A 25,593-nucleotide genomic window follows, 5' to 3' on the forward strand; every position below is an offset into this window, starting at 1 on the left:
ATGTGTCTGTTCAAATCAACGGTCGGATATTATATGATCATCAATTGTGTGAGCTTCAACAAATAATATTTCGCGGTTTCACGAACTTACCATGGGGGTGCTTGTGTGTGATCGTTAAACAATTTTTTTCCGTCTTTTTTGGTTTTTTACATAACACATTCTTCTGACTTGGTCGGTGAAAAGTCAACACTGTTTTATTTATGAAAGTGTGCTGAGACAATATGTGTAACACGTTTTTTTTAATGTATTTTTTTTTTGTATTCATTAAAATTTATAAATATAAAAAGAAGATAATGATGATTAGATATCTTGTTACCATGTGAAAATAATATATTCAATTTCTACCATTTAATACAAAATTCTTCTTACCTTGTTCATGTTTGATTTTAAGAAAAAATGATTACATCACTACAATTAGTGGTTTCAACTAATTATTCTATCGCTTATATACTGTCTTTAATTTATGAAAAAAATAACAACGTGAAGCATGAACTACAATTAAAAATGTTTTAATGTATAATGAATATAATACTATTCAAGTCTCTATAATTGTATTATACTCTTACATTGATTTCCAGAAACAAATTAAAAATATTAAAAATGTCTCTGAAAAATGACATGGCTGTTAATTTAGTTAAAAGTTTCAAAATTTATGCAACTTCTGTGGTAATGTAATCTATGTTTAATGATTAAATAAATAATTCGTCTAAGAAGATACCAAAAGTGTGTGAAAGAATATTATTTTTTGTTAACACCTTATATCGATTGGCACTTTCCAGTACAGTCTTTGGCCTTATCCTTCTTAAACCCATCTTGTATTCTGTCAGTTTCATGTGAAAAAATATAACTTGATTCGAAAAGGAAGGAACTTGGGACTTGTTTCTCTCAGAGATGGCGTTGCCTAAGGTTGATTTTGAGGTTGGAGCTGATGGGGTTGCTGTCATCACTATGGGCAACCCACCCGTCAATGCTTTGGCCATACCAAGTAAGCTTGATTCACCGATTCTTCATTCTTTGGCAATTCTTGTTTTTCTTTTTTGTTTTTATTTATTTCATGAATTTGTTATGTGTGATGTTTTGATTGTTTTGATCAGTTATCATGGGGTTGAAAGATAGATTTGATGAGGCAGCTAGAAGGAATGATGTGAAAGCTATAGTTTTGACTGGTAAGTGTATAGGGTTATTTGTATCGTACATGTGTGATGATTTTTGGGTTTAATTTTACGATGATGCTGCCGTTGCTTTATACAATTCTTTGTTCAAGTAAGGAATTTTGCATGTGTGATTATTTGATCCTGTTTCCCTCTTAATTTCAGGTAAAGGTGGGAGATTTTCTGGTGGCTTTGATATCAGTGTTATGAAGAAAGTTCACGATACCGGTAAGATATGATAGTATGATCACACATCCGTTTTGTAAAATTTGGATGGATACAATACAAATTACAAAATTTAGATCAGTTACGGTTATGAGTCTTGAAAGTTTTTGAACTTTGAATTAACTGTATTTGATGTTTTTTCTTGGCAGGGGATTCCTCGCATCTCCCTGATGTTTCCGTGGAACTAGTGGTCAATGCGATTGAAGGTTCTAACTTGTAACAATTCTTTTAGTTTGGGCTTACCTTGATGGAGACATTTTCTTGGTGCTTCTGTAAATGTTACTTTTTCAGTATTGTTAATTATATAATTCACAAATTCAGATTCCAAGAAGCCTGTTGTTGCAGCAGTAGAGGGGCTTGCTCTTGGAGGCGGATTAGAACTGGCTATGGTTAGTTTTTCCTAGTTGAGGAGCTGTTCCTTTAAATAGGAATTGTTGTCCAAGTGTCTTCATAGTGCATGAACTGTGACAACTTTTCGTTGTGTAGGGATGCCATGCACGTATTGCGGCTCCGAGAGCTCAATTGGGTCTACCAGAGCTGACTCTTGGTATTATTCCTGGATTTGGAGGTAATCAAGATTTGCTTGCATGTATATTCAGTAATCTGGATCAGGAGTGATGAACTTTTCATCATTTAGTAGCACTTGCTGAAAATAATATTAACAAAATTTGTAATTTTTAAGGAACACAACGTCTTCCAAGGCTTATTGGGCTGTCTAAAGCTGTTGAAATGATGCTGGTAAGACACCGACCATTGTCTTCGTTTGTTTGTGTTCCCACTGCACTTTTGACCATGGTAGATGAACCCCAAAACTTATTTAGTGATTTGTGAAATGTAAAAAGAAAAGGAAAAGAAAAAAGTGGGAAAACTGGAAATCTTTGTTAGCAAAGTGTCAAAAATAATTGCACACACTAAATTTGATGAGTTTAGAATTTGGAAGAATAGTTAGAGAGGAACAACTCTATGTTTGTAATACTCTGGGATCTTCATTACTGTGCTTATTTGTGATGCAGAAACAAATATGTTAATTTTGATGTTGCTTTTCTTGCAGACATCTAAACCTATTACATCGGATGAAGGGAGGAAATTAGGACTTATTGATTCTATTGTGTCCTCTGAGGAGTTACTAAAGGTATCTAGGTTGTGGGCTCTTGAAATAGGAGAGAGGCGCAAACCTTGGGTTCGTTCACTTCATAGGACAGACAAAATTGGTTCCCTGTCTGAAGCACGCAAGGTGTTGGGAACTGCCAGGCAACATGTCAAGAAGACTGCTCCACATTTGCCTCAGCAACAGGCTTGCGTAGATGTGATTGAATATGGAATAGTTCATGGTGGCTATAGTGGTGTGCTAAAGGTATTATTAGTTCTAAGATATAGGCTTTGTTCAGAAGGAAACATGTGCTTTCTTCCTTCCATTTTTATTGACTCAGTTTCTTCTCATTAATTTCTAGTCAGAGATAGATGTAGTTTTAGGTCTAGCATTGTTATCATTCAAAGCTAATAATTAGTTCTAATTACAGGAGGCAGAAGTGTTCAAGAAATTAGTTGTGTCGGACACATCAAAAGGTTTAATTAACATCTTCTTTGCTCAGCGGGCTATAACAAAGGTACATGCTTAGATATGACCTTTGTGGGTTTGGTTTTTAATATGGATTTCTCATTGTATATTGGCTAAACTTGAGGAAACAACTGATAGGTTACTCAAGTTTATAATGTATTCACCATTCATTAACTATGTTTTGGCAGGTGCCTGGTGTAACTGATATCGGCCTAAAGCCAAGAAATATTAGAAAAGCTGCTGTTATTGGAGGAGGTCTAATGGGATCTGGCATTGCTACTGCTCTTCTACTTGGCAACATTCGTGTCTTTCTCAAGGAAATCAACTCTGAATTTCTTACGAAGGGAATAAAAACAATAGAAGGTAACTATTCTAGTTATGTGGGTGAGTTAAGAATAATATGATTCAGGTGATCATTTGGTTAAGTAGGGATAGTTGGATGCTGAAGACCAATTGTTAATTGGTTGATGTTAATAACAAGTTGTTCAGTTGCTATGAGTAGTGTCTTCCATAGTCAGGGACTTTTATATACAAATATCATGCTCAGCAGAATTAGTTTTGGACATTTTTAACATGCACCTGCTATCAAATGGTTGGTTTAATATGTATCTCATCAATAGTACATTTTCAGGACATTGATTAGTTTATCTAATTGCTATTAAAATAGATGTTAATGGATTAATGTTCTTTGCTGTATATCTATTATTTGTCATATTTGAAGGAGTTGTTACTACTTTGGTGGTTTGGTTTTCTGAAGGAAGATTTTCTCTTTTGTAATCATTTTAACGATAAACTAGGCCTTTATGAAAAGTGTAAACCACTCTCAGTCTCATCCTTGATACATGTGACAATTTTTGAATTTGCGTTTGTTTCATTTTGCTTGACAGGAAATGTTAATGGCTTAGCAAGAAGAGGAAAGTTGACGAAACAGAAGGCAGATGCTGCACTGTCACTGCTTCAAGGCGTTCTGGATTACACAGAATTTAAATATGTGGACTTGGTTATTGAGGTTGGTTGCCTGAAGTATTTTTGTTGTACTTAGAAAATAGGTGACATGGTTTTGAATTTTGGATCCTTTCAAGAACTTTGCAAAGTGTTTTTTGGATTACATTTACTCTTGAGTTCAATTCCTCAGTTTCATGGCACTGAATACTTTTCAAACAGTGAAAATATGTAACAACATTCAGCAGAGGATATATGTAATGGAACATTTCTTTGCTGATACTGTTGTCTGTTCAAATTTAAATAGCAATAGTTTTCTCTCTCTGCAGGCTGTAATTGAAAATGTCAGTCTCAAACAAACCATATTTAGTGATCTTGAGAAGATCTGTCCTCCACACTGCATTTTAGCATCAAACACATCAACTATTGACCTTAATCTTGTTGGTAAAAAGACCAGCTCTCAAGATCGCATTGCGGGTGCTCATTTTTTCAGGTTATGTATCTCCTATTTCTTGTTATCTTCATTTAACACGAGATCATATTATTGCTGGTTGATTTTAAAAGAGTTCTATTTAACTATAAGCTCTATATAGTGAAGCCACATAAGTTCCATTCTAAACTTTTGGGTTATAGTTATACGTTTTTTTAGCTCCGGTAATCTATTTCTTGCATTAATGTGAATGAAAAAGAAACTATGTTTTTCAGAACTAGGCTCTATGATTTATTTGGTCAGAAGAAAACAGACAGAAGAAGTAATTCATTCCTATATTTCAAAGAAATTAGACCTGTCAATAGGCTAGTTTCTTGATGAATTTGGTTTTATTATGTATTTCTTATTTTTGAATTGGTTTTCTGAGGCCTATCCCAGTTAAAACTGGTTATTTTCTATTATCTTCTTTATGGATGCTTTCTAATTTCATTTCTTTGATATACAGTCCTGCTCACATCATGCCTCTTTTGGAGATTATACGAACCGATAAAACTTCCCCACAAGTGATTCTTGATCTGATAACTGTTGGTAAAATCATAAAGAAGGCTCCCGTTGTGGTGGGTAACTGTACCGGCTTTGCAGTGAATAAAACATTCTTCCCATATTCACAGGCTGCCAGTTTGTTGGTCAACTTGGGTGTGGATGTTTACAGAATTGACAGATTGATACGCGACTTTGGCTTTCCCATCGGTCCTTTCCAGTAATCCTCTTCTCTTACTACTTCTGTATTTTCCAAGAGATATGTTGATAAAAATTTTACACTTTCATTGATTTGTTAATTGATATTAATGGTTTGCCCCGAATCCTATGTTATAGAAACTGTTTCAAGTAAATGTTGCATTTTGAAACATGCATTTAAATCTCAAGTCACCAACACTGCTAAAATTAAGGACTTGTATGAAAGAAAAAGTGAATGGTTTATTTGGGTATGTGAGAACCAAAGCATTCAATATTTCACTGTGGTTCCATAGTATGAAGTCAATCTTTCTGTGATTTGCAGGCTTGCGGACTTGGCTGGCTATGGAGTTTCTTTTGCTACATCCAAAGTATTTGCAGATGCTTTTTCTGATCGCGTATTTAATTCTCCATTGCTTGATCTTATGATGAAATCTGGGCGAAATGGTAATAACGGATCAATTTCCTTTTAATAATTCATACTTTCTTTGTACAGGGAACATTTTGTGTGAACATAATCAATGATTTCTTACCTTTGCTATGTCTGTCCTACCAGGCAAAAACAATGGCAGAGGTTACTACATTTATGAAAAGGGTAGCAAGCCAAAACCTGATCCTTCAATACAACCAATCATAGAGGAATCTAGAAGAATCTGCAATATTATGCCCAATGGAAAGGTTGTTTTATGTGACAGATCATATTAGCAAATAGTACATCTCCCATTTATGTTAACATTGCATTGAAGTTGACATAATTGCTTTCCATGCGTTGGTTTAGTCTTAAGTTCCCTCTCTCTCAGTTCATGGAAAATAGATATTTGTCTGTAACTGTGTGAAGAAGAGCTAATAGTATTTGTTTTATTTGCAGCCTATATCTGTTACTGACCAAGAGATCGTGGAGATGATTCTCTTTCCAGTAGTGAATGAGGCATGCCGTGTTTTAGAAGATGGAGTTGCTATTCGAGCATCAGATCTTGACATTGCATCTGTTCTTGGAATGAGCTTCCCCAATTACCGGTTGGATTTCCTTTTTTTTCCAATTACACCTGTGTTTTTATCATTCTGCTTTGCTGTTTAACTTTCTCTCTTTGCAATCACTCGTTTTTCTGCAGGGGTGGCATTGTTTTCTGGGCAGATTTGGTTGGGGGTAATCATATCTATACCAGCCTAAAAAAGTGGACACAGTTATATGGTAACTTCTTTAAACCCTCAAAGTATTTGGAAGAAAGAGCAGTCAAAGGCATTCCTTTGGTAAGATGCTGTTTCTTCATTCTCTGTTCAAATTTCTTGAAATTCAGCTTTAGTAATGTGTATGATTCAGTCCTTGATTATTCAAACATGTTCAGGGAACATGGGAAAGTTTCAATGATTTCAATAAACTAGTATTTTTAGTAGTTATAATGATATAGGAATAAGATTGTGTTTCTTATCATAGAAATCTCTGCATTGCATTGATTACAAGATGAAGTGCTTGACTTGGTATTTTGTATTGGTTGCAGAGTGCACCTGCTTCATCTACTCCAAAGCTACTGGGGCGTCTATGATAAAGCCTAAGTGTTCCAGCATGTTGAATGTTCCTTCTACCATAGAAAATGTAAAAGATAATAAAATTTGCTTTCTTCTTCCCAGTTTAAATAATATGGTAAAATTGGTTTTGCAAAAAGAAAATTTTACAGATTTTCTTGAAGTTAATGCGTCTTGACTGAACATATTAAGCTACAAGCTTGTTTGGATTTGCTACGAGTTTTAGCATACTATCTGTTATTTTTGCGCCCTTTACACGGTTTCAGATGTAAACGTGGATTTTAGATGAGTATTAAAGAAAGCTTGTAATAGAATTTGGTATAACATTATTTTTGTGAAAATTGAATGTTACTGTTTTTTGCATGTTGAGATGCTTTAGTTTTAAAATTCAAAAAATTAGATTAATTTATTAAAATTTATCATTCAAACACAATATTAAATTTGAATTATTATTTTTTCAATGTTATTTAATATTTATGTTTATTATTAGTGGTGTAGACCAAAAAAATATCAATATATTAAATAAAGGGATTTTCTAGTTTCAATATAATATTTATTTTCATTACGTATGGTTTAATTTATGTGCACTGAATTTAAAGATAACAAAGTCAATAAGTTTCTATGTTTCTGCCCGAACCTTAAGAAAAAAATATTTTCGCAGTCAGAATCAAATGAATTAAAAGATTGCATTTAATTAATTAAGCTCACGTTTGAAATCTTTTTCTCTTACCGAAAATTTTAAACATATAACTGCATGTTTTAAAATTGATTTTCTTATTTAAACTATTTTTTCTTCCTGAACTTGTCTAGAAAAAATATTTTTAAAAATTAAAAAATTTCCAAATTAATTTTTCAATATCAGTTTTCACAAAAAAGAAATATATCAAAAATGTAAACTTTATATATATTGAACTCAGTGAAAAAAGAAGAAGAAAGAGAATCTAAAATATGATTGTTTGAATTGAGCGAGAGTAAATGAAAAGTTTGCAGTAGATTTTGTTAATGCGATAAAATAAATATAGTTATGCATAAATATATTCTAAAGATATTAAAACAATTCATCAAAATTTAAATTTATTTATTTATTCTAATTAATTATTTTTGAATATAAAACATATTAACAAAATATTAAAATGATTTGATTAATTATTTTAATTTTATCATGTTATTATAATATAATAAAATATATTTATAAGTATATCATTTACATTTATATACTTTAATTATTTAATATGTTAAAATAAAAGAATAAATATTTGATTATATTTTACTTACCCTTAACTGATTAATTCTCTTCTTTAATTGATTATGAAACTTGTTTATATGTAAAAGTTAATAAACAATTTACTTTTCTTCACAAATTGCAGCAGAAAGTTTTAGGTGAGGATTTGTCTCTTTTTTTCTTGTGATTTTACATTTCTTTCTTTTTGGTTTTCTGTGTTTCTTTTCATCGTTGAAGATAAATACACCTTTAAACTCTTTTTGCATCCATTTTTGTTTGGATTGAGGTGGAAAAATTAAAAAGAAGGAAAAACGTGGAAAAAGCTTCGAGCTGGCTTCAATAACACCGAAAGCAATAAGAAAGAGGGATTCGAAACACATGATGGAATACTAAATTTGAAAATAATGAACATGATGGATAATACATAACCAAGCAATTAAGCTCTTCGAAATCGTATACAACACAAATATAAAATTCTAACATATTTAAACACTCAATGGCTTAGCCAAAGTCAGCATCAACTTATTGAATTATTACACAAGCTTAATTCAGCCTGAAATATTGCTGTCAATCCAGAGGACATAGTAATGGACAAAGTAGAGGAAAAGGGAGACATTGAAAAATCCCTGAATAAAAATGTATATTTAAATTACAAGCTATGGAAGTCATTCAACGAAAAATCTAAGCGATGATATACTTTATGAACTTATACCTCAGCAATTTACAAGCATCGCGATAAAGCAATGTTGAAGCTGAAAAATTAATTTAGATATCTATGAATGACCAAAGGAGGACAAGAAAATAGATAAGAAAAAAAAAATTGATCCTACATGAGCTAATGGTGGGGCCTGTATGCTTAGCGGACCTTTCGGATGAGGCAGAAAATGAAGAATGAGAATGCGTTTATAATTTATATTACAGAGAAGTTCTAGCATACCTTAAAGACATTTTCATTTCTTCTTTCAATCATGTGTGTGCGCATCCTTCTAAGTTAGGTTATTTTCATATATCTTTTTCGATCTTGACCTTAGATTCCCCATTTTCAGAAATATTGCCAGGGATCATACGTGTCGAAGTTGTTGCCAAAGGTGAAACAGCAGGTTTAGTAACACCGTTGCTACTGGCTCCATGCTGACGCACTATCACTGAATTGGCATTTCCTACGCCATTGATGATTGGGTCCTTTTGATTCTCTAATTCATTTCTGGCCAACGAAGAACACTTTGTTTCTGAAAATGAGAATTTATCAATTAGTCATTTTTACCAATAAAGCAGGTAATGAAATTATAAGACAGTCATACCATACGGTAATGTATTTAATACCAAAGTCAAGCCCCCAATATGTAATGTTAGATTGGTGGCATCAGAAATTTCTGAACCATTTGAAATGACAGCCATGTAAAGCATAATAATTTAATTGTCACAATGGAAAGGTGACGATCTTCTTGCCAAAGCCAACACCAAGGGATTTTAAGAATGTTAACAAAAGTAAAATTATAACGAAAGAAGGAAAGTATTAACTTGCCATTTATTTCTCCCATAGTTATAACCCTATTGAGGAAATCCCTAAACTTTGTTAATACAATCCTTTCTTGCTCAGCATAGACCTCTGTCATTCCTTGTCCATAAGGAAACTGTGAAGATGTATTGCAAGCATGAGCCATTGGCCCAATAGGGGAGGCGGCTGTCATGAACATTGTATCTTGCTCATCACACATCAAGGCTAAAGTCCCAGGAGACATTGGCCTCCCTTTTGGGACATCAGCACCATCTGAACTGGAATCATCTGGGCTGATTTTATCTGTTTGGTTTGCACTCGAACAATCATCAGCCACAGTCTTCTCAACATGACCTTCCTTTTGACTTGGTGGTAATTGGTCTTGACTTGACGAAGCAAGGGAAGTTTCTGTCTGATCTTCTGCATGCTTTTCCATTAAATTTTTCTGGTCTGATCATAATAATAACAATAATTGATGAGAAAAAAGTAACTATTGATGTGTAAACATTAACAAGGGGGAAGTCACTTGATATGTAATAAAAATCATCAGATGAAAATAAACCTAGGAGGTAGTACCCCAAAAATTTAATACAAAATGTCCCACGGACCCTATAGCAGCAGTGTTTCATGAATTGCTTCCTCATTATTGTTGTACAGAATGACAAACGTGAGATGGACAAATGTCATTAACTTTCCAAAATGAACTTCAATTTCGACTGTTATCCTAATGAACAAAGTAGAGTTTGAGTTATTTAGTTAAAGTGAATCCTTGATGAGCCAAGTTAGAAAGAATGTAAATAAAGAAATTACATGTTGTGTATTATCACGTAATTAAAACAATTAGGATAAATGTTATTAGAATATGTAATAGTATCTTGATTATATCTTTAGAATAATTTAGAGCATCATAGGTATTATCTGGTAGGACTAGTCAAGATTACACTCCCTATTTCTTTGGTTTCATAGCTCCTTATTATCTCATGGTATTTTTCCTTATTTAGTTAGAATTATGATCTAGTATTGGTATGAATAAAGGTTAGTAGTTAGTGCTGTGTATCACACTGTAATACATGTTAATATCAAATTCAAAGTATATAGAGTCTATTTGGACGAACTTTTAGAAAAACTTTTTTACAAATTAACTTGTGCAGAAGCTAATTTCAATTTTTCTTCTAATTTTGTTTCTGTTAAAAGTGTTAATGGAGAAAAGCCTGTCCAAGGAGACTCCGAATCTCCTTGTCCTCCCTCTATGCCCAAACCCTATACTTTCAACAAACATTAATCCTTGTATGATGTTGATAATGTCAATTTATATTCTCCACGGTACAATTGAGACAAATTTTATCACACCCTCTCGTACAATGAAGAATGAGGAAAACATCATGGACGTTCACAGATCAATAGCAACAATGGTGACTGGTGATGTAGATTGTCAATTTACCTGTAAGTGTCTTTGCAGCTTGTCCTGATACTAGCACCAGAACTGAGCATAGCTCCTTGAGGTGCTGTGGTTGAATAATGTCTGCTAAAAGAGACCTTTAACAATAATCAAGTCAGTAATTAAGTGTAGTAAACTCATCATCATTTCAAATAGGTATCCAACATTACCTGTACATAAATTTTGAAGGACCTAATGTTGCAGTTCCAACACGAGCGCCTGAGACAGGTGACAAAGATGAGGAAGGTGCTGGACCTCTAACATGGTTTACCTGGCGGGCATTGTAAAAGTGTTGAAAGTGTACTCAAGTTCAGAAATAAAAAGTGCCCATTAATCATACTGAATTAATGATAACATTCACTAAAGATTGCAGTACACGTCATCAAGGCCTTCAACTTAATTGTCTCTATTCTATCCAATTTAAATAAAGGGAGCTGAGTTCAATTTAGAAGTTCAAGCTTAAATGCATCCTTTAAATCAAATGATAATGATACCAACTCCTAACAAGAACATAGTTATCTATGTGACTAAAAATAGTTGTTTACTGAACTAACTGATCTCTATTTCACTGAATTAATCAATCACTTGATTTAAAATAAACCCCTATGCTAGTATGAATTATGCTATGAGCAAGTTTTACCTGTTGTCCCAACTTGCTAATTGATGGATCCTTGGCTGTAGGCCAAAAGAAGAGTTCCTGACCTTTTCTTTTCTTGGATACCGGAGGTGATGAATAGCCAGAGGAACCAATAGCTCCAGTTATGGCAGCATTTGCCGCTTGCTGAATATATGCCATGTTATTTTGATCTCCATGAAACAAAGCCTGCCTTTCTTCACTTCCCTCAAAATTCTTGCAGTCCATGCATTTGCAATTTTCAGAACAAAGAATGTTGGCTTGAAAGCATTCACAGTACTTCTTGAGGCACCCAGACTTTTTACAATGACACCCCTTGTTATGTTTTCCTAATATTAAAACTTCCCCGGCTTCCTCCTACATATATTTTCAGTCAGATAGTCAAGACAACAAAAACCATTTTTTTAAAGTATAAAATACAATAAAGATGTTCAAGTTTCAAAACGTTCTTCTTCCACAAGGAATATTAAAGTCCAAAAACCTTTATTTACCATTTATGTAGAGCATAAATCAAGGCACTTGCCAAGTAATTTAATGGTAAGCTCCTGCCTTTCCATAAAAATATACCATGAAAATTCCAACTACTTGTTAAGACATACTGCATATAAACATGATTGAAAAAACAAATATATATTTAACTGAGTTACTTTTGAAATTCTAAGCAGATTGTAGCATTTTATATTTACTTTATATCCTTGAGTTGCTACAGAAAGCAGATGTAAATAAGGAAAGTAAAAAACAAAATGAATTTTTTTCATCAAGAAAATTATTTTTGATACATTGACAAAAGGATAATTGATCAAAATTATAACTTCAAAAAATAAAATTCAACAGAGCAATGGCCATGAGCCAACAGAAAATTGATTTTTCACTCGTAGGCAAAAGGCTTAAATCAATGATTATCAATTATGGAATGCTGCACCTAACCGAAATAGCAATAGCATGCTTTTACTTCACTATGGGAAAAAATCACACGGAGAAAGTGATCTCCCATTACACGCAGAAAATATCCCTTTTTCATAAAATTCCACAATGAACAGAAAGAAACAGATAGTTCAAGAACAATCAATGTCTGACATTATCAGAACACAATTCATCATAGTATCCCCCCAAAAAAAAAATAGTTGAAACTTTTATGATCAGTATAAGCACTATATCTAACTGATGTCATCATCCAAACAATAAAACAGTAAATCCAACACTACTAGTCACAAAAAGTTAGAACTAAGCACCCTGCTATCACGTGTTCCATGAGGGCTACTAGCAATTTTGGGCCTAAATGCATTTGGATTGCGCTCCAAGGTAGCTTCAACAGCTTCTCTTCTAGCAGCTTCGTTTTCAACATTGTTGAAACAATTTACACAGTTGCAACCATCACAATATATTCCTGATGCAAAACATTCACAATACCTGCTCAAAATACTTCAAAAATTAGCTTCATAGTGCAAACAGTAAGTTGCAACAACAAAATGTCTTCTGTTGAAGGAAAAAAATTACTGACGACAGTATTTTTTTTTTTTACATAATACCCTTTCAGATTCTTTCCAAATAAAAATATATTGCTGCACCACAATGGCTCAACTTAACTTTGGTGATGGAACCAATGACATCATCATAGAACTACCCATGCATATGTAATAAGGAATTTGATGAGACAGAATAAAAACATTTTTCCAATTTGTTTCCTGGCCAGGAGTGATATTTTCATTTTCCTTGAAATTTTGTATGTATTCAATATTATTGAAAGAGAAAGTTAATTCCAATAACTGAATGCATACTCCCACAGCTGATTGTCTCAAGTTCACCCAGTTAGTTTATAGTACCCAATTCACTGAGTTGCTTAGGTTAACACTTTAAATCTGCCTTCAAACACACCAAACTGATTTCACCTTCCTATATGCACTTAATAGTTCAAACATCAGAGAAAATTTCCAAAAAACAAAATCAATGGGAGAAAAAACTGGGAAAGGAGAACAAAATGGAGCAAAATAGCTGAGTCTTAATGAGACAACTTAACCAGCAACCAAAAAAATCAAATTTATTAAGTAAAATAAGTAAAACACAGGTATTGATTTTGGGCCGAAACCATAACAAAAAAAAATAATAATAAACAAATGATAAGTCATTTATGAAAATTCCTTTTTCGTTGATATAAAAAAAGGAAAATAACTTTGAGAATACAAGTTACTAATATATTATGAACAGCATCAAGACTACATACTGTGTTTAGAGTTGAAATGTTGAATTATTATTGTGTTACAAATATTATGTGCATGTATATGTAATTTATAAGGTTTTTAGTATTATTTTTATAATTAGGTCAACTATCATGAGTTCACATATCGAGTCTGCAGAGACTCCATGAGTTTGTGCAAACTTTAGAGTATGACAACGCACATATCCAGACGCTGAGAGAGAGTTTTGCTTACAGCTTTAAGCATTTAGAGTGTTTACAATTGCACTGCTTTTGCTTCTTGGGTGTAGCGTCTTTCATTTCAAAGTTAGGTCTTGATCTAGATTTTGGAGATTCTGGTTTCCTGAAAAAGTATAGGTTAGTTAACTGAAGATCAAAACATATAGACAATATCACATTCAGAGTTATCATGTACCATTCAACCAAAACTTCAAAATACTATAACTAGGAAATGCCTGTTTTACATGTAGCAGTAACTTCAGAAAATGTAAGCCTTACAATTGTGAGAAGAACAGAGTGAAGAACATTCACATAGCATGAGAAAATTCTTTTTAGAAAAATCCAGATCATTCACATTGTTCAAGATAATACTTTGGAAAAAAATAGCCAGACATAGATTGATGTATGTTAGGATACCTCAGTCCTAAAAGTCTCCTAGTTACGTGAAGGTATGGGAGAGGGACATGATATGTAACATTACCCTTGCTTATGCCAAGAGGTTTTCCTGGATTTGAATCCATGACCAATTGGTCACCATGACACAACTTTAGCATTGCACCAATTGGTCACTCTTCTAACTAAGGCTTCCATCGTTCCTCTCTCGTGTCCCAACCATCTTATGCGTGCTTCTACCATATTTTCCTCAAAGGTACCACTCCAACTTCTAACTGTGGTACTTTCATTTGTTTTTTTGATATTTTATAAGATGATACATATCAGTTTTGATAAGTATGCATTACGTTGTATCCTATTATATCCATATCCAACTTTGTAACAAAATTCATATCTCCTCCTCCACATCACAACTGTGTCTTATTGAGTATACACGTGTCATTATGATAACAATAAATTTATAATACTTGCATCTTATAACCGTACCAAACCATTAAAAGCTCAAACGGGAATTGAAATTACTATAAACAACTTCATAAGTTGTGTTAGCACGAAAGTCTACAGTTCTAAAGTTCCTTACTAATGTGAGACACTCAAAACAATTTAAACCTCCTACCATCTTATTCCCAGTGGAAGAACAAACCGCAGTTACAGCAAACTAATGAAAACATGAGAATCTGGGTAAAGTAAGAAATAACGGAAATGATGGATAAAATTTTCCATTTTCTACTAGAAAACCAAGGCATGCCATATACATTAAAAGCTCAGCTCCCACAAGAACTAAAATCCTCCGAACAAAACAGTGACTCCCGTGATAAAATGACTGTCAAACACTACTTTTAAAACTAAAACAAAAATCTCCATTGCATGAGCATCCAATACACGGATTTTGATGTGTTCCTAAGAAGCACACTATACAAATTCCACTTCAGACATCAAAATTCAAAACAGAAAAATACAGCAAATCATTTAAAAAGGATATAGTTTGAACAAACTCACCCAATCCTCGAATGAGGCGCCTGCGGCGGCAACGGTAACACCGCCACCGGCTGCTGCTGGGGATGCTCCGGCGCGCCAGTGAAATCAAGCTGCCGCGCCAGCTTCTTCGCCGGAACTTCCAGCGCCGCCGTAGACGTTACCGGCGGAGGAACAACTTCCGACGACAACGCATTCTTCGGAGCGAAATCTCCTCCTTCGCCTTCCCCCATGGCAAGCGAAGCAAAACAAAAAATCCGAACACTCTCACAGCGATTCCCGAATTCCGCCGAAAAGGACCTAGGATTACGGCTATAGAACGAAAAAAAGCTTCGATAACTTGGAAACGCAGCTCGAATTCGAACACCGTGCGCGGATTGCGCAGCTCGGGATTGATTGCTGCGAGTGTGGCGAAATTGAGAGGCGCGTGGATCCAAACGCGGCGCACGAGGAAACGGAGCTGAAGAGAGATAAGGAAGTTGCAGAAATTATAGAGAAAGAAAGCGAAGAAGAAGAAGAGGAGTGAGATTTGAAGGAGGAGGAAGAAGCAGAGAAGGAGAAGAGAGGAAGAAGAAAACGCAACACTAACACACACACTCCCTCTCTCTTCGAAGCTTTTGAAAATTCAATTTAGTTGTAAATATTGAACGGCCAGATCGCTTTGCCCCTTTCATCTGACGCTCCACAAAACATCAATTCCATCAACGGTCACAGTTCGCTGGCGAGTCTCCACCGGGAAGCACAAGGTAATGCCGCAATGAATTACTCTGCAGGACAAACATATCTTCTATTTTTTTTTAATTGTAATGCATTATTGCTCTTTTATTTGCTTTCGTCTATTTCGAAAATTCAAAAAATGGAATTTCATAAATTAATACTTATAAATCATTTAACCTTTTTCATTTATTTTGCAAGGTAAGTTTTAAATATTTTTTATATTTTAATGACATTAAATATATTAATTTTTATTTAATACTTTTTCCTATAATTTTTTGGAAATATTTGTACCAGAATATAATATTACACAAAATTTCCGAAAGATATATAGGTGTCAGTTTAATAAATGTTTAAATGTATACTTAAGTTAATGCGGTTCTTTAATTTCTTAATATACAATGAAAATTTCTTTTTTAAATTTTAAAAGTTGACTTTTCCATAACATTATTTAAGGCTTTTTTTTTTTGGTTTCATTTCTTACCAAAAGATATTGATACTATACTTTTAGATTTTGTTTTTTAAGTTTGTGTAATAATAGAAATTAAATATGTCTTTTAATTATTATTTTTTAAAGAAAAGCAAACGAATCGTCCTATCTATCAATCAATCTTCATTATTCTAAAAAAACAGCCTTTATTCTAAGATCGAAGTCTTTATGCTTAAATGACAATGCTTTGTACTTCGTTTTACATTGTGATTTTTTTTTTTTTGTAGATCTATTTTTCGATTTTCTTTTAATTTAATGAGTTTTGTATCCCTAAATATCAATTACTCATGTTAACAAATTAAATTTGTAAATATTTTATTTACTTTGAGAAATTAAAGTTACTTGCTCTTTGCTTAATAACAATAACAACTTGAACGTTTAGTGTTTATAAGTATTTTTAAGAACTAACTAAATGGAGTGCCTATTTAAAGAGGAACATGTTTTCATGGTACATATTAATGTAAAAAATATTAAAGCTAGTTTTTTTTATAATTGATATGTCTTCAAATTTATGAACAACATAATTATTTATTTTTCTGAAGTGAGGGATTATACGGTGCAACAAGCACCACGGTTGGTAGAAGTTGAGTAGAAAGACGACATGTGTGTTTTGGCATGAAACACGTGGAAGCTTCTTATTGGGTGTTGTCGAATAATTGAAAAACGCACGGGTTGAAAACGAGGGATTCTTTTATTATTATTTTTTTTTCTGAATTTGTGATTAAATATTTTCTGAAGATTCTTTTTCTCCGTTAAAAGCGAAAATAAAAACAAGTTGCGGTTAAATAAAGGGATCCAATGAAGTTGTTGGCTCACAATAGTAAAGCCTAAACAACAATTTATTCTAAAGAATAAAGAAAATCTAAAAATAATTATATTATTTGCTTAAAATAGACCTTTAATATAAATTAAATTGATTTGAGTGGGAAATTTAGTGTAACTCACTTGTCACTCGAGTTAAACTTATAGACTTAATTAGATTGATTTATGAGTAATAAGTTTATTTATTTGTTAATTATAACTTACAAACCCACTTAAAAGCTTACGCATACTCATTTAATTTTATTTAATTATAACAAACGATATTATCAATTACAAGATATTTTATATATAAATATAGAATTAAAATATAAATGAATTTTTAAATAATTAATACATTCCTTACTTAAACTTTATCACATACATCTTAAGAGTCTTCATTCATTATTTTTTTTAACCATGAAAAAAAAATTAATTGCTCGTATATTATCTTTTTTTAGTATTGTGTAAATTGAGTTGAGATGGTTTACTTTCCTTTCCTAACATGTAATGGGTTAGTAATCTTAATTTTACATAATATTGATAACAAACCAAAATTATATATATATATATATATATATATATATATGTAAATTCCTGAGATTTTTGGAATTATTTTCAGTAAAACTGACATAAAAAACTCAATAATAAATGTTATTTAAAATATAATCCTATAGGTCCAAAGAATATATATATATATATATATATATATATATATATATATATATATATATTAATAATAATAAACCGAACTTTTCAGAAAAAATTACTTCATACTAATCACATTTCAAATCTTTCACACAAACAAATTGTGGCTGTTATTCACTGTTGTACAAACTGAAAATTTAATGCAAAATCAACTGTTTATTTGCTTTTAGAAGAGCAGCATTAACAATGAGGAGATGCAGCAAAAAGAACACAAATGTAACAGACATTAACTCTATTGCAACATTAATTATGCTTTTCCTTAAGGATCAATGGCAGAAGGAATGCAACTGATAGAAGTTAAGAATTCATTATGGATGCCATGTGATAAGAAGACTTTCAAAGATGAACTTTAAACATTCGAAAATTTAAGTCTCATATGGAAATAAAAGTTTTTAAAAGTTCTTTTTATGTATGGCATTTACAGGTCAACATAAATATTGATTATTTACAAAAATATAAATTCACTTACCTTAATGACAGTTTTTGTGTTAGTGTACATGAATAAGATTCTGTATTATATTTGTCAACAGTTAACCAAATTAGGCACTTCCTAGTTCTACTGTCTAATGTCTATAGTTAGTTACCAAATTAGGCTCTTCCCAGTTCTACTGTCTAATGTCTATAATTAGGCTTGAAGGAAAATTCTTTGATGGTCTCACACAAATTAACTATCATTGATAATGTAACAGTTTGTGGGGACATTTCTATTCATGTTAGCAAAATCACAATAATAGCAACATTCGGATGTAGCAAGCAATGTACAATTGCATTCCTGTGGTGTAAAAAACTTATAAGGAATGTTGCAAAGGAACACTGAATAACTTGGAAGATTGGTAAATGGGTGGTGGCCAACCAACATTTAATTACCACAACTGTAGACTTTAAACCATACTGAGATATTGCACAAGTGTTCATAAACATGGAAAATAGAATCAGAACACATCATAAACCAATCACACCCAAAAATGATAGTAGTTTTCCTTGCAGGGTGTAAGTCATATAAAACTATAAACATAAATTAAGATGAAAAATATGATACACAGCATCATTATGCTAAAGGTACTTAGGTGTCATGGACTCAAATAATAGAGAGGGCAATATTCACTAAATCAAATGAATGAATGAATGGCTCAAGATTTTCCTATAAGAATGTTGAGATTCTTTACACTTTTTTTTTTTTTTCAGATAGTAAAACTTGGTTCAGTAAAGCAGATGGTGGTTGGTGGCCACAGCTTGGATACTGATCATTCCATTTTGGTATGTCCCTTTTGGTTGACATGAAATTTGCTGGGGACAGGAATGGTTACAACTCGTCTCATTTCAAATTGGGGAACTGATAACCAAAACATTCTTGCAATCATGATCTTTTAGTGTTGACGCAGTTTTGCTATATGAATAAGGTATGACCTCCCCCAAGCGGTATTTTTGGCCTAAATTCCATATGCACCATCAGGAAGGGACAATGCTTGAAATGAATACTCTGAAATAATTAGGATGCAGAATCAGGTCCCAAAAGACAAGTGCAGACAACAAAGAAAAATATAACAAACAGAAAGAATAAAAATAATAAGGATAATCAATGTTCAGGGTGTGTCATGAATTCTGACAACTTGTACAAGAATGCAGTGAGAGAGGTCAACTTACTGGAATGCTTTGTAATTGTCCTTGTTCAGTGATCAGAACAGGAAGGCTTCTCCTTGCGGCAACTGGGATAGATTTTAACTTGGGGAGAGCTTGTTTTGCTGATAAACTGGCATAGTGTAAACATGGAGATGTTCTGTCCATTAGCTGCTTGGTTTCATTCACTGATTTAACCTCATATTGGATAAAGTTTTTAGAAAGTGGATATTTTGATAACTCAGCCAGATACAGCCAATCAGATTCAATCATTTGTCGCACCTTAAGTACTTTAGTATGACCAACTACACAAAAAGTGCAACAAAAGCTCCTGGCTTCCTCACTCAAATCCATTTCATAATCCACTAAACCAGAAAGTTCATCTTCATCAATTTTATTTTTCAAACTCCATGTGAGAATGAATCGATCCATAAAGTAATAAAATTTTCCTGGCTGAAGCGATTTTCTAAAAGGGGTAACAGTTTCACCTCCATGCTTTGATGCAGAGTCAGAAATGGTCTCAGTTGTAGACCTGAAGTAAGCAGTTTCTTGCTTCTGCAAAGCAAGAATATTATTGTAGGTTGATTCACTGATTATGTTTAACATTTTGGCTTCGGTCAAAATTGAAGTAGGATTCACATCCAAAAAGTGTACATCTGATGAATCAGGAACGAAGTGATTTGCAAATGAGTGATCATCCTCTATAATTTTTTCTAACTCATTGGCAGCACAATGCACTTCTTGTCCATAAGAGAGAGACCCGAAAAATTGCATCTTTAATGGCAAAGCACAATCATCAGCACAGCAGCAGACCAGAAGTCTAGACCCTCTAGAACCAGGATCTGGACAAAGGTAACAACCCGCTGCTGTGATAGAGTTCTACAAGATAATTGAAGACAAAATGAGAAGTAAAAAATGTTGAAATTAATTAGATATTTAGATAAACTTGTATGTTGTAAAGGAAATATTAGATAAACTTCTGTGATTTTGTTAGGAAAACAATTTGATGGAAGCAAATTTACCTTGCATGGAAATGTACGAATGTAGTCCATTAGCAATTTCATAGCACTGCCTCTGACTTGCCTTTGCCTTTGTGATACAAACTAAAACATGAAATTTGACAGCAATTACAAGTGTTATATATAAAAAAATAAGATTCAAAAATAAAATAATCATATGTAATATTAGAAGCACCTGTAAGACCAAGGAAAGAAATTTCATCAGGCATATGTCCTCAATTTTCAAAGGACAAAGAATCTGTAAATCAATAACAGCATAACCATGCTGCAAAATAAACCACGCAACGATCCCAACAAACATGTTATTAGTAAATTTCAGGGATATAAATTAATATAACTTAAGCAACAAAAAGACAAAGGGCTTCTATGTATTATTTTCCATAAATCAACATGATATTTAGCTATTCAATACTTAAATTCAAGTGTTATTCATATAAGCAATGAATGGAATAAGAAGTAAAGTGACACTCACATCCTTGATAATCACAGCATCACGTATCAAGTTATAGCCAATTTGATCAACATATGTGCGTGTTATTCTGCATGCAGAAATTATTGATTGAAGCTCAAACTTGAATTTAGCTGGAAATATTAAAAAAAAAAGTCATTTAGACAACTCAGCCTGTATTTTCCACATAAATCATGATTATAACACTTGATCTTCAAGACCATAATAAAATGTTAGTGGATATATCAACAACAACTCAATTTTCAGCATACAGAACAGATGAAAGAAATTAGTGCTGAATGTCAAAAAGACTCCTTATTGAAAGGAGTCTGTCATTAAACCACACATTCAAAGAAGTTTACAGAAGAAAGAAGTAGTGACTGAATATTACAGCCACATGGAGTCATTCTTAACAGAGACTGTCAGGTGGACAGTTACTTGAGATAGTAGGGGGCAATAGACAGATTGTAGATGTCTAGAAGGCAATAAATTATAATAAAGGGGGAGGTTGTATAATCAAGCATAGAAAGCAAAATTCATTTCCTCCCCTTTACTGCAAATACTGATAATTTTTCAATTGCACATGCACTATGTTGTTTATGAACCATGTTTACATAATTCAACCAGTTTGGGATGCACCAGAATGAGTGCTTTCCACCCAAAAGAGATGATTGCTAGAAGATCTTAACAAATTCTTAGAGTAACATTAAAGAAGTCATGAATCACATTAACAAAACTTACAAGATGATAAATTTTTCAGCACCATTCTTATCCTATTACGTGCATATAATGAGCTTTGATTAGTAGGGTCTTCCACCCAATCCTCACTACCTCCTTGGCATATCTGTACAGATGATTTTCATCATAATTATCAAGTATGATCATAAAAAGGGCAATGCATATAAAATTAATATCTAGAACCAACCTTGTACATATCTTCCTTTGAAAATTCGAGAAGAGGCCGCACAAGAAGAATGCCCTGGTTTACCTGAACTTCCTCGTCAGAATGAGTATATGTAGGGAAAATCTGGGAGGTAAAAGGCATGCCTGCAAGTCCAAGCACACCACTATTTCGAGAAAGCCTTAAAATAAATAACTCGGCCTGCATTGTTTCTCAACAATCACTACATGTCTAACATCTAGAGCAAGCCTTAAAAGGTTACAGGATAGTAAAATACCATTAGTCATTTCTCACTCAAAAAGTACTTATTTCATAAAAAATTGTCCTAGGTATTTGACCACATGCAGACTGTCTATGCCAAAAGATCAATAAATCACTTCATGATCAATCATAAATACCTAGATGTTGGAAAACCACCTTAACTGTGGTCAGTCATAGCCCGCCTTAGTGGTGGTCTCTTTGGGAGTTCCTTAATTGCAACCTACGGTGGGAATAGAGTTCCACACCAACTAGTAATATAGCTTTAATAGAACATATATAAGTTGGGTACAAACCTCAATAAGATGGTTTTATAGGGTTAAGTTATGTCCAAACCCAATGTTCTAAGACTAGAGTTCCTACATGTGACATGCAGTTTGAGAAAATGAAGAATAGCAGACACAAGTAAACATATAGTATCCTCAATCAAACCTGATCATCAGCATGATGTGCAATAAGCAATACCCCAATCTGGTGTTGGGCACAAACTTCTTGAAAGATTTTGTATCTAAAGTTCAACAAATTATAATCTGAAATTAGTATACTTTATCAAAGTTCCTAAGTTCCCAGAACAGATTTATAATACTTCTTCAAAAAAATAAACAGATGCAATAACCTCATTTCACGGGCAGCTTCCTGCAAGTGACCCTGTTTTGGTCTTCCTATTGGCCAATCACAGCAGGCGATCTCACACCTGATTCCTGAAATAAGTGTCTATGTTATGTTATGTCAGCCAAACTTATAGCTGGAAAAGTTCAAGACCTCGGGTAATGTTCCCACACTATGCATGCCATCTAAAATTTGTTATATCATTCTCTTCGTAAACCTCCAAAATTTTTGATAAAGACTCGTTTATTTATTTAATTTTTATAAAGAATGTCATTTAAAAATATTTTTCACAGACCATCACGTGAAAATCTAAGATGAAAAGATCCATATCCCATTCATGCAATCACAGATGAAGCAAACACATTTGGACAACGAACCCATTTTTGAAACTCGTTGAGAAACGACGTTGGCCTCCTCTTTGCTCTCTGCTCGAAGACCATGATCAACAATTATTGCCAGTAACCCATCTATGAGACCACCATTCTCGGTTGTGACAACATTAGCTCCAGCAGTTTTCCATCCAGCAGTTAACACACAGAGTGCCATACTGTCAGGGCCACCAGAGACTCCCAAAGCTGATAGGACAAAGGCATCATCATAACATCAAACAGTTAATATACAATGCAGTGAATTACAAGTCCATTGCATCATCAGCAAATTGAAAATAGTATAAATGCTTCAATCCCCTTTCAATTACTCAACATTCTACTTTTTAAGTTTGATGCTGACACAACAATTATAAAATGGGCACACACCAAGTCGAGCTAACAGCAAAATTTTTCAAAAAAGATTCATTTTTTCTGAATGATATAAGGTGTAAGACAAAGAGAAGCTGACCAATTCGGTGATGGGGTTTGAGACCAGCCATGGCCATTCGTCTGGCAAATGCTTCTGTGTATTTAGAAATGTCGATTGAACATTGGGAAGGGGAAGATGGGGAAGAAGACACGCTGAAGCAGCAAGCCAATGGCAGAAGATGATGATGCTGATGGTGCACAAGTTTAAAACCAAATGAAAGATTGAAACTTTTCGGTGGGATTTTGGAGATGGAAGCAAAGAGACCAGTGAGAGTTGGCGAAGATAGGATTAGCCCTCGCCCCATAGCCACTTTCTGTCACAACAAAAATCACTTCGCATTTTGTTTGACTATGAAACCAATGAAAATATTTTCCACAGAAATAAATAATTTAAGAATAGGTGCTTCCTTTATTTCTTAATTTCTTAGTCAACTGTATTTTTTTTAAGAAAATATTGTAATATTCCTCTTCTTTCTTATTTGTTTTATAGTATAATTTGTTTTTGTTTTATAGTATAAAGTAGTATCATTAGTATAACAAATATATACAGGTATAGGTTTCTTCAGACTAGAGATGGGAAATAAACCCGTTCCCGTGGGTATTGTCCGAACCCGTCCCTGTTTTGACGGGGAATCCCCGCATTGATTGGGTATGGGTATGGGGAATCCCCGACTTTTTCAGTTGGGTATGGGGATGGGTATGGGGATGTACATATACCCGTCATAATACTCGTCCCTGCCATATCTCCATTCTCGTTTAAATTATTAAAATATTCACAATTAATCAAGTAACCCCTATATATATATATATTTTTTTTTTTTTCTATTTTTTATTTCTTTTAATTATTTCATTTGTCATGAAACTCATTCTCATCTCCAATATATTTTTTATCTTATCATAACCTTTATGTAATTATGTTAAAATGATGTATGTTAATTAAAAAAAAAATTATGCCTCACATTTGAATATTTATATTATTTTTTAATATTTTTATTTATTATAAATTTTTCTTTCACATGAGAATGTTTATACTCTCAATTTAAGATAATATAAAAAAAATTCTTTACTTATTATTATTATTATTAATTTTTGTTTAATTTGAAGAACTCTTTTGTTTCATTAAAATAATTTTCGTTATTTTTCAACCATTAATTATATGTTAATATTTGAAAAGTTTTCTTAATTCTCTAAGATATTTTTCGTCTTATCATACCTTAGTTATACATTTGATTTCTTTTGTGTAATTTTTTTCGATAGTCTCTCAAATTATTTCTAAAACACACATTTGTTAGTTTTTTAATATTTTTATTTATTTTTTTTATTTTCATCATGTAGAATAATATTTCGATATATTCTATCTAATTATTTTTTATTTTAGAACTCATTATTAATCATAATGTAATTTTTTCACTTTAAATTCTGTTTGAAGTGGTTAAAATTTTATATATATATATATATATAATGATATTTAGGAATAGTATATGATAATTCACTACAAGAAAAACATGAAATGGTGACTGATTTAGTCAGTAACCCATATCAGTCACTATTTTTCGTCATTGGTGATAGTAGTTGATTTATTGTCTGAATCAATGACTAAATTAGTGACCGATTCAATGATCGAATCTGTACTTGATTTAGTGACCAATTTAATTACTAATTTATATGTAATTTAATGACAAATTTTTTGGTCACTAATGATATTTCTATTTAATTTTAACCACTTCAAACATAATTTAATAATTAGTTCTAGAAGGTATTTTTCATTTTATCATACCTTAATTATACATTTGATTTCCTTTGTGCGATTTCTTTCGATAGTCTCTTAAATTATTTCTAAAACACACATTTGTTAGTCTTTTAATATTTTTATTTATTGTTTATTTTCATCATGTAGAATAATATTTCGATATATTCTATCTAATTATTTGTTATTTTATAACTCACTATTAATCATACTGTAATTTTTTCCACTTTAATTGTATAAATAACTTTTATTTACTACAATATAAAAATTTAATGTAATTGCTATGAATATTTTTTTGTCACTATCCAACATATATTGAAGTTCAAAAGATACAAAATCTATGTCAAAA

At 32.6% G+C, this 25,593-nt stretch overlaps 3 protein-coding genes across 5 annotated transcripts; 1 reads left to right on the top strand and 2 right to left on the bottom strand.

Annotated features, from left to right (window-relative positions):
* The first annotated feature begins 722 nt into the window (after positions 1–722).
* Positions 723–6,906, top strand: AIM1 (Enoyl-CoA hydratase/isomerase family). Its single transcript, XM_028068777.2, has 18 exons — positions 723–985; positions 1,095–1,166; positions 1,317–1,379; positions 1,526–1,582; positions 1,698–1,765; positions 1,863–1,944; positions 2,059–2,114; positions 2,428–2,730; positions 2,897–2,983; positions 3,123–3,297; positions 3,822–3,943; positions 4,206–4,369; positions 4,812–5,066; positions 5,367–5,488; positions 5,598–5,719; positions 5,910–6,058; positions 6,154–6,292; positions 6,541–6,906. The coding sequence occupies exons 1-18, from the start codon at positions 892–894 to the stop codon at positions 6,583–6,585; spliced, it is 2,175 nt and encodes a 724-aa protein (XP_027924578.2). The 5' UTR covers positions 723–891; the 3' UTR covers positions 6,586–6,906.
* A 1,299-nt stretch (positions 6,907–8,205) lies between these two features.
* Positions 8,206–15,749, bottom strand: LOC114182474 (Tesmin/TSO1-like CXC domain-containing protein). Of its 2 annotated transcripts, XR_014994683.1 has the most exons (9): positions 15,163–15,749; positions 13,787–13,894; positions 12,590–12,767; positions 11,364–11,714; positions 10,894–10,994; positions 10,727–10,821; positions 9,313–9,735; positions 8,725–9,016; positions 8,206–8,539 (listed from the first exon to the last, which is right to left on the bottom strand). XR_014994683.1 is itself a non-coding variant. In XM_028069350.2 (8 exons), the coding sequence occupies exons 1-8, from the start codon at positions 15,369–15,371 to the stop codon at positions 8,790–8,792; spliced, it is 1,692 nt and encodes a 563-aa protein (XP_027925151.1). In that variant the 5' UTR covers positions 15,372–15,749; the 3' UTR covers positions 8,206–8,789. The 2 variants fall into 2 exon arrangements, 1 of the variants encoding a protein (XP_027925151.1); XM_028069350.2 differs by having other exon boundaries at positions 8,206–9,016.
* Positions 15,750–18,839: 3,090 nt separating this feature from the next.
* RSY3 (Adenine nucleotide alpha hydrolases-like superfamily protein) lies at positions 18,840–23,855 on the bottom strand. Of its 2 annotated transcripts, none has more exons than XM_085672153.1 (11): positions 23,538–23,855; positions 23,078–23,275; positions 22,708–22,792; positions 22,524–22,599; positions 21,858–21,920; positions 21,674–21,776; positions 20,957–21,066; positions 20,660–20,749; positions 20,488–20,568; positions 19,493–20,344; positions 18,840–19,328 (listed from the first exon to the last, which is right to left on the bottom strand). In XM_085672153.1, exons 1-11 carry the CDS (start codon positions 23,800–23,802, stop codon positions 19,236–19,238), a joined length of 2,016 nt encoding a protein of 671 aa, XP_085528279.1. In that variant the 5' UTR covers positions 23,803–23,855; the 3' UTR covers positions 18,840–19,235. The 2 variants fall into 2 exon arrangements, with proteins under 2 accessions (XP_085528279.1, XP_027923175.2); XM_028067374.2 differs by having other exon boundaries at positions 21,858–22,034.
* Positions 23,856–25,593: the final 1,738 nt, after the last annotated feature.

Source organism: Vigna unguiculata, chromosome 4, assembly GCF_037176805.1.
Source record: "Vigna unguiculata cultivar grain cowpea cultivar isolate G323 ecotype 2 chromosome 4, ASM3717680v1, whole genome shotgun sequence".
In the NCBI taxonomy this organism is placed as follows: Eukaryota; Viridiplantae; Streptophyta; class Magnoliopsida; order Fabales; family Fabaceae; genus Vigna; species Vigna unguiculata.

What these genes read in the sequence shown, in the direction of transcription:
- AIM1 (XM_028068777.2), top strand. Translation starts at nt 892, where the DNA reads ATGGCGTTGCCTAAGGTTGATTTTGAGGTTGGAGCTGATGGGGTTGCT. An exon ending in GCTATAGTGGTGTGCTAAAG is followed by an intron (nt 2,731 to 2,896) that starts GTATTATTAGTT and finishes TTCTAATTACAG; the next exon opens with GAGGCAGAAGTGTTCAAGAA. An exon ending in CAGTCAAAGGCATTCCTTTG is followed by an intron (nt 6,293 to 6,540) that starts GTAAGATGCTGT and finishes TATTGGTTGCAG; the next exon opens with AGTGCACCTGCTTCATCTAC.
- LOC114182474 (XM_028069350.2), bottom strand. Translation starts at nt 15,371, where the DNA reads ATGGGGGAAGGCGAAGGAGGAGATTTCGCTCCGAAGAATGCGTTGTCG. An exon ending in ATGGAACACGTGATAGCAGG is followed by an intron (nt 11,715 to 12,589) that starts GTGCTTAGTTCT and finishes AAATATATGTAG; the next exon opens with GAGGAAGCCGGGGAAGTTTT. An exon ending in CCTTCAAAATTTATGTACAG is followed by an intron (nt 10,822 to 10,893) that starts GTAATGTTGGAT and finishes TTATTGTTAAAG; the next exon opens with GTCTCTTTTAGCAGACATTA.
- RSY3 (XM_028067374.2), bottom strand. Translation starts at nt 23,802, where the DNA reads ATGGGGCGAGGGCTAATCCTATCTTCGCCAACTCTCACTGGTCTCTTT. An exon ending in GAAGCTGCCCGTGAAATGAG is followed by an intron (nt 22,600 to 22,707) that starts GTTATTGCATCT and finishes GTTGAACTTTAG; the next exon opens with ATACAAAATCTTTCAAGAAG. An exon ending in TTCGTACATTTCCATGCAAG is followed by an intron (nt 20,345 to 20,487) that starts GTAAATTTGCTT and finishes ATTATCTTGTAG; the next exon opens with AACTCTATCACAGCAGCGGG.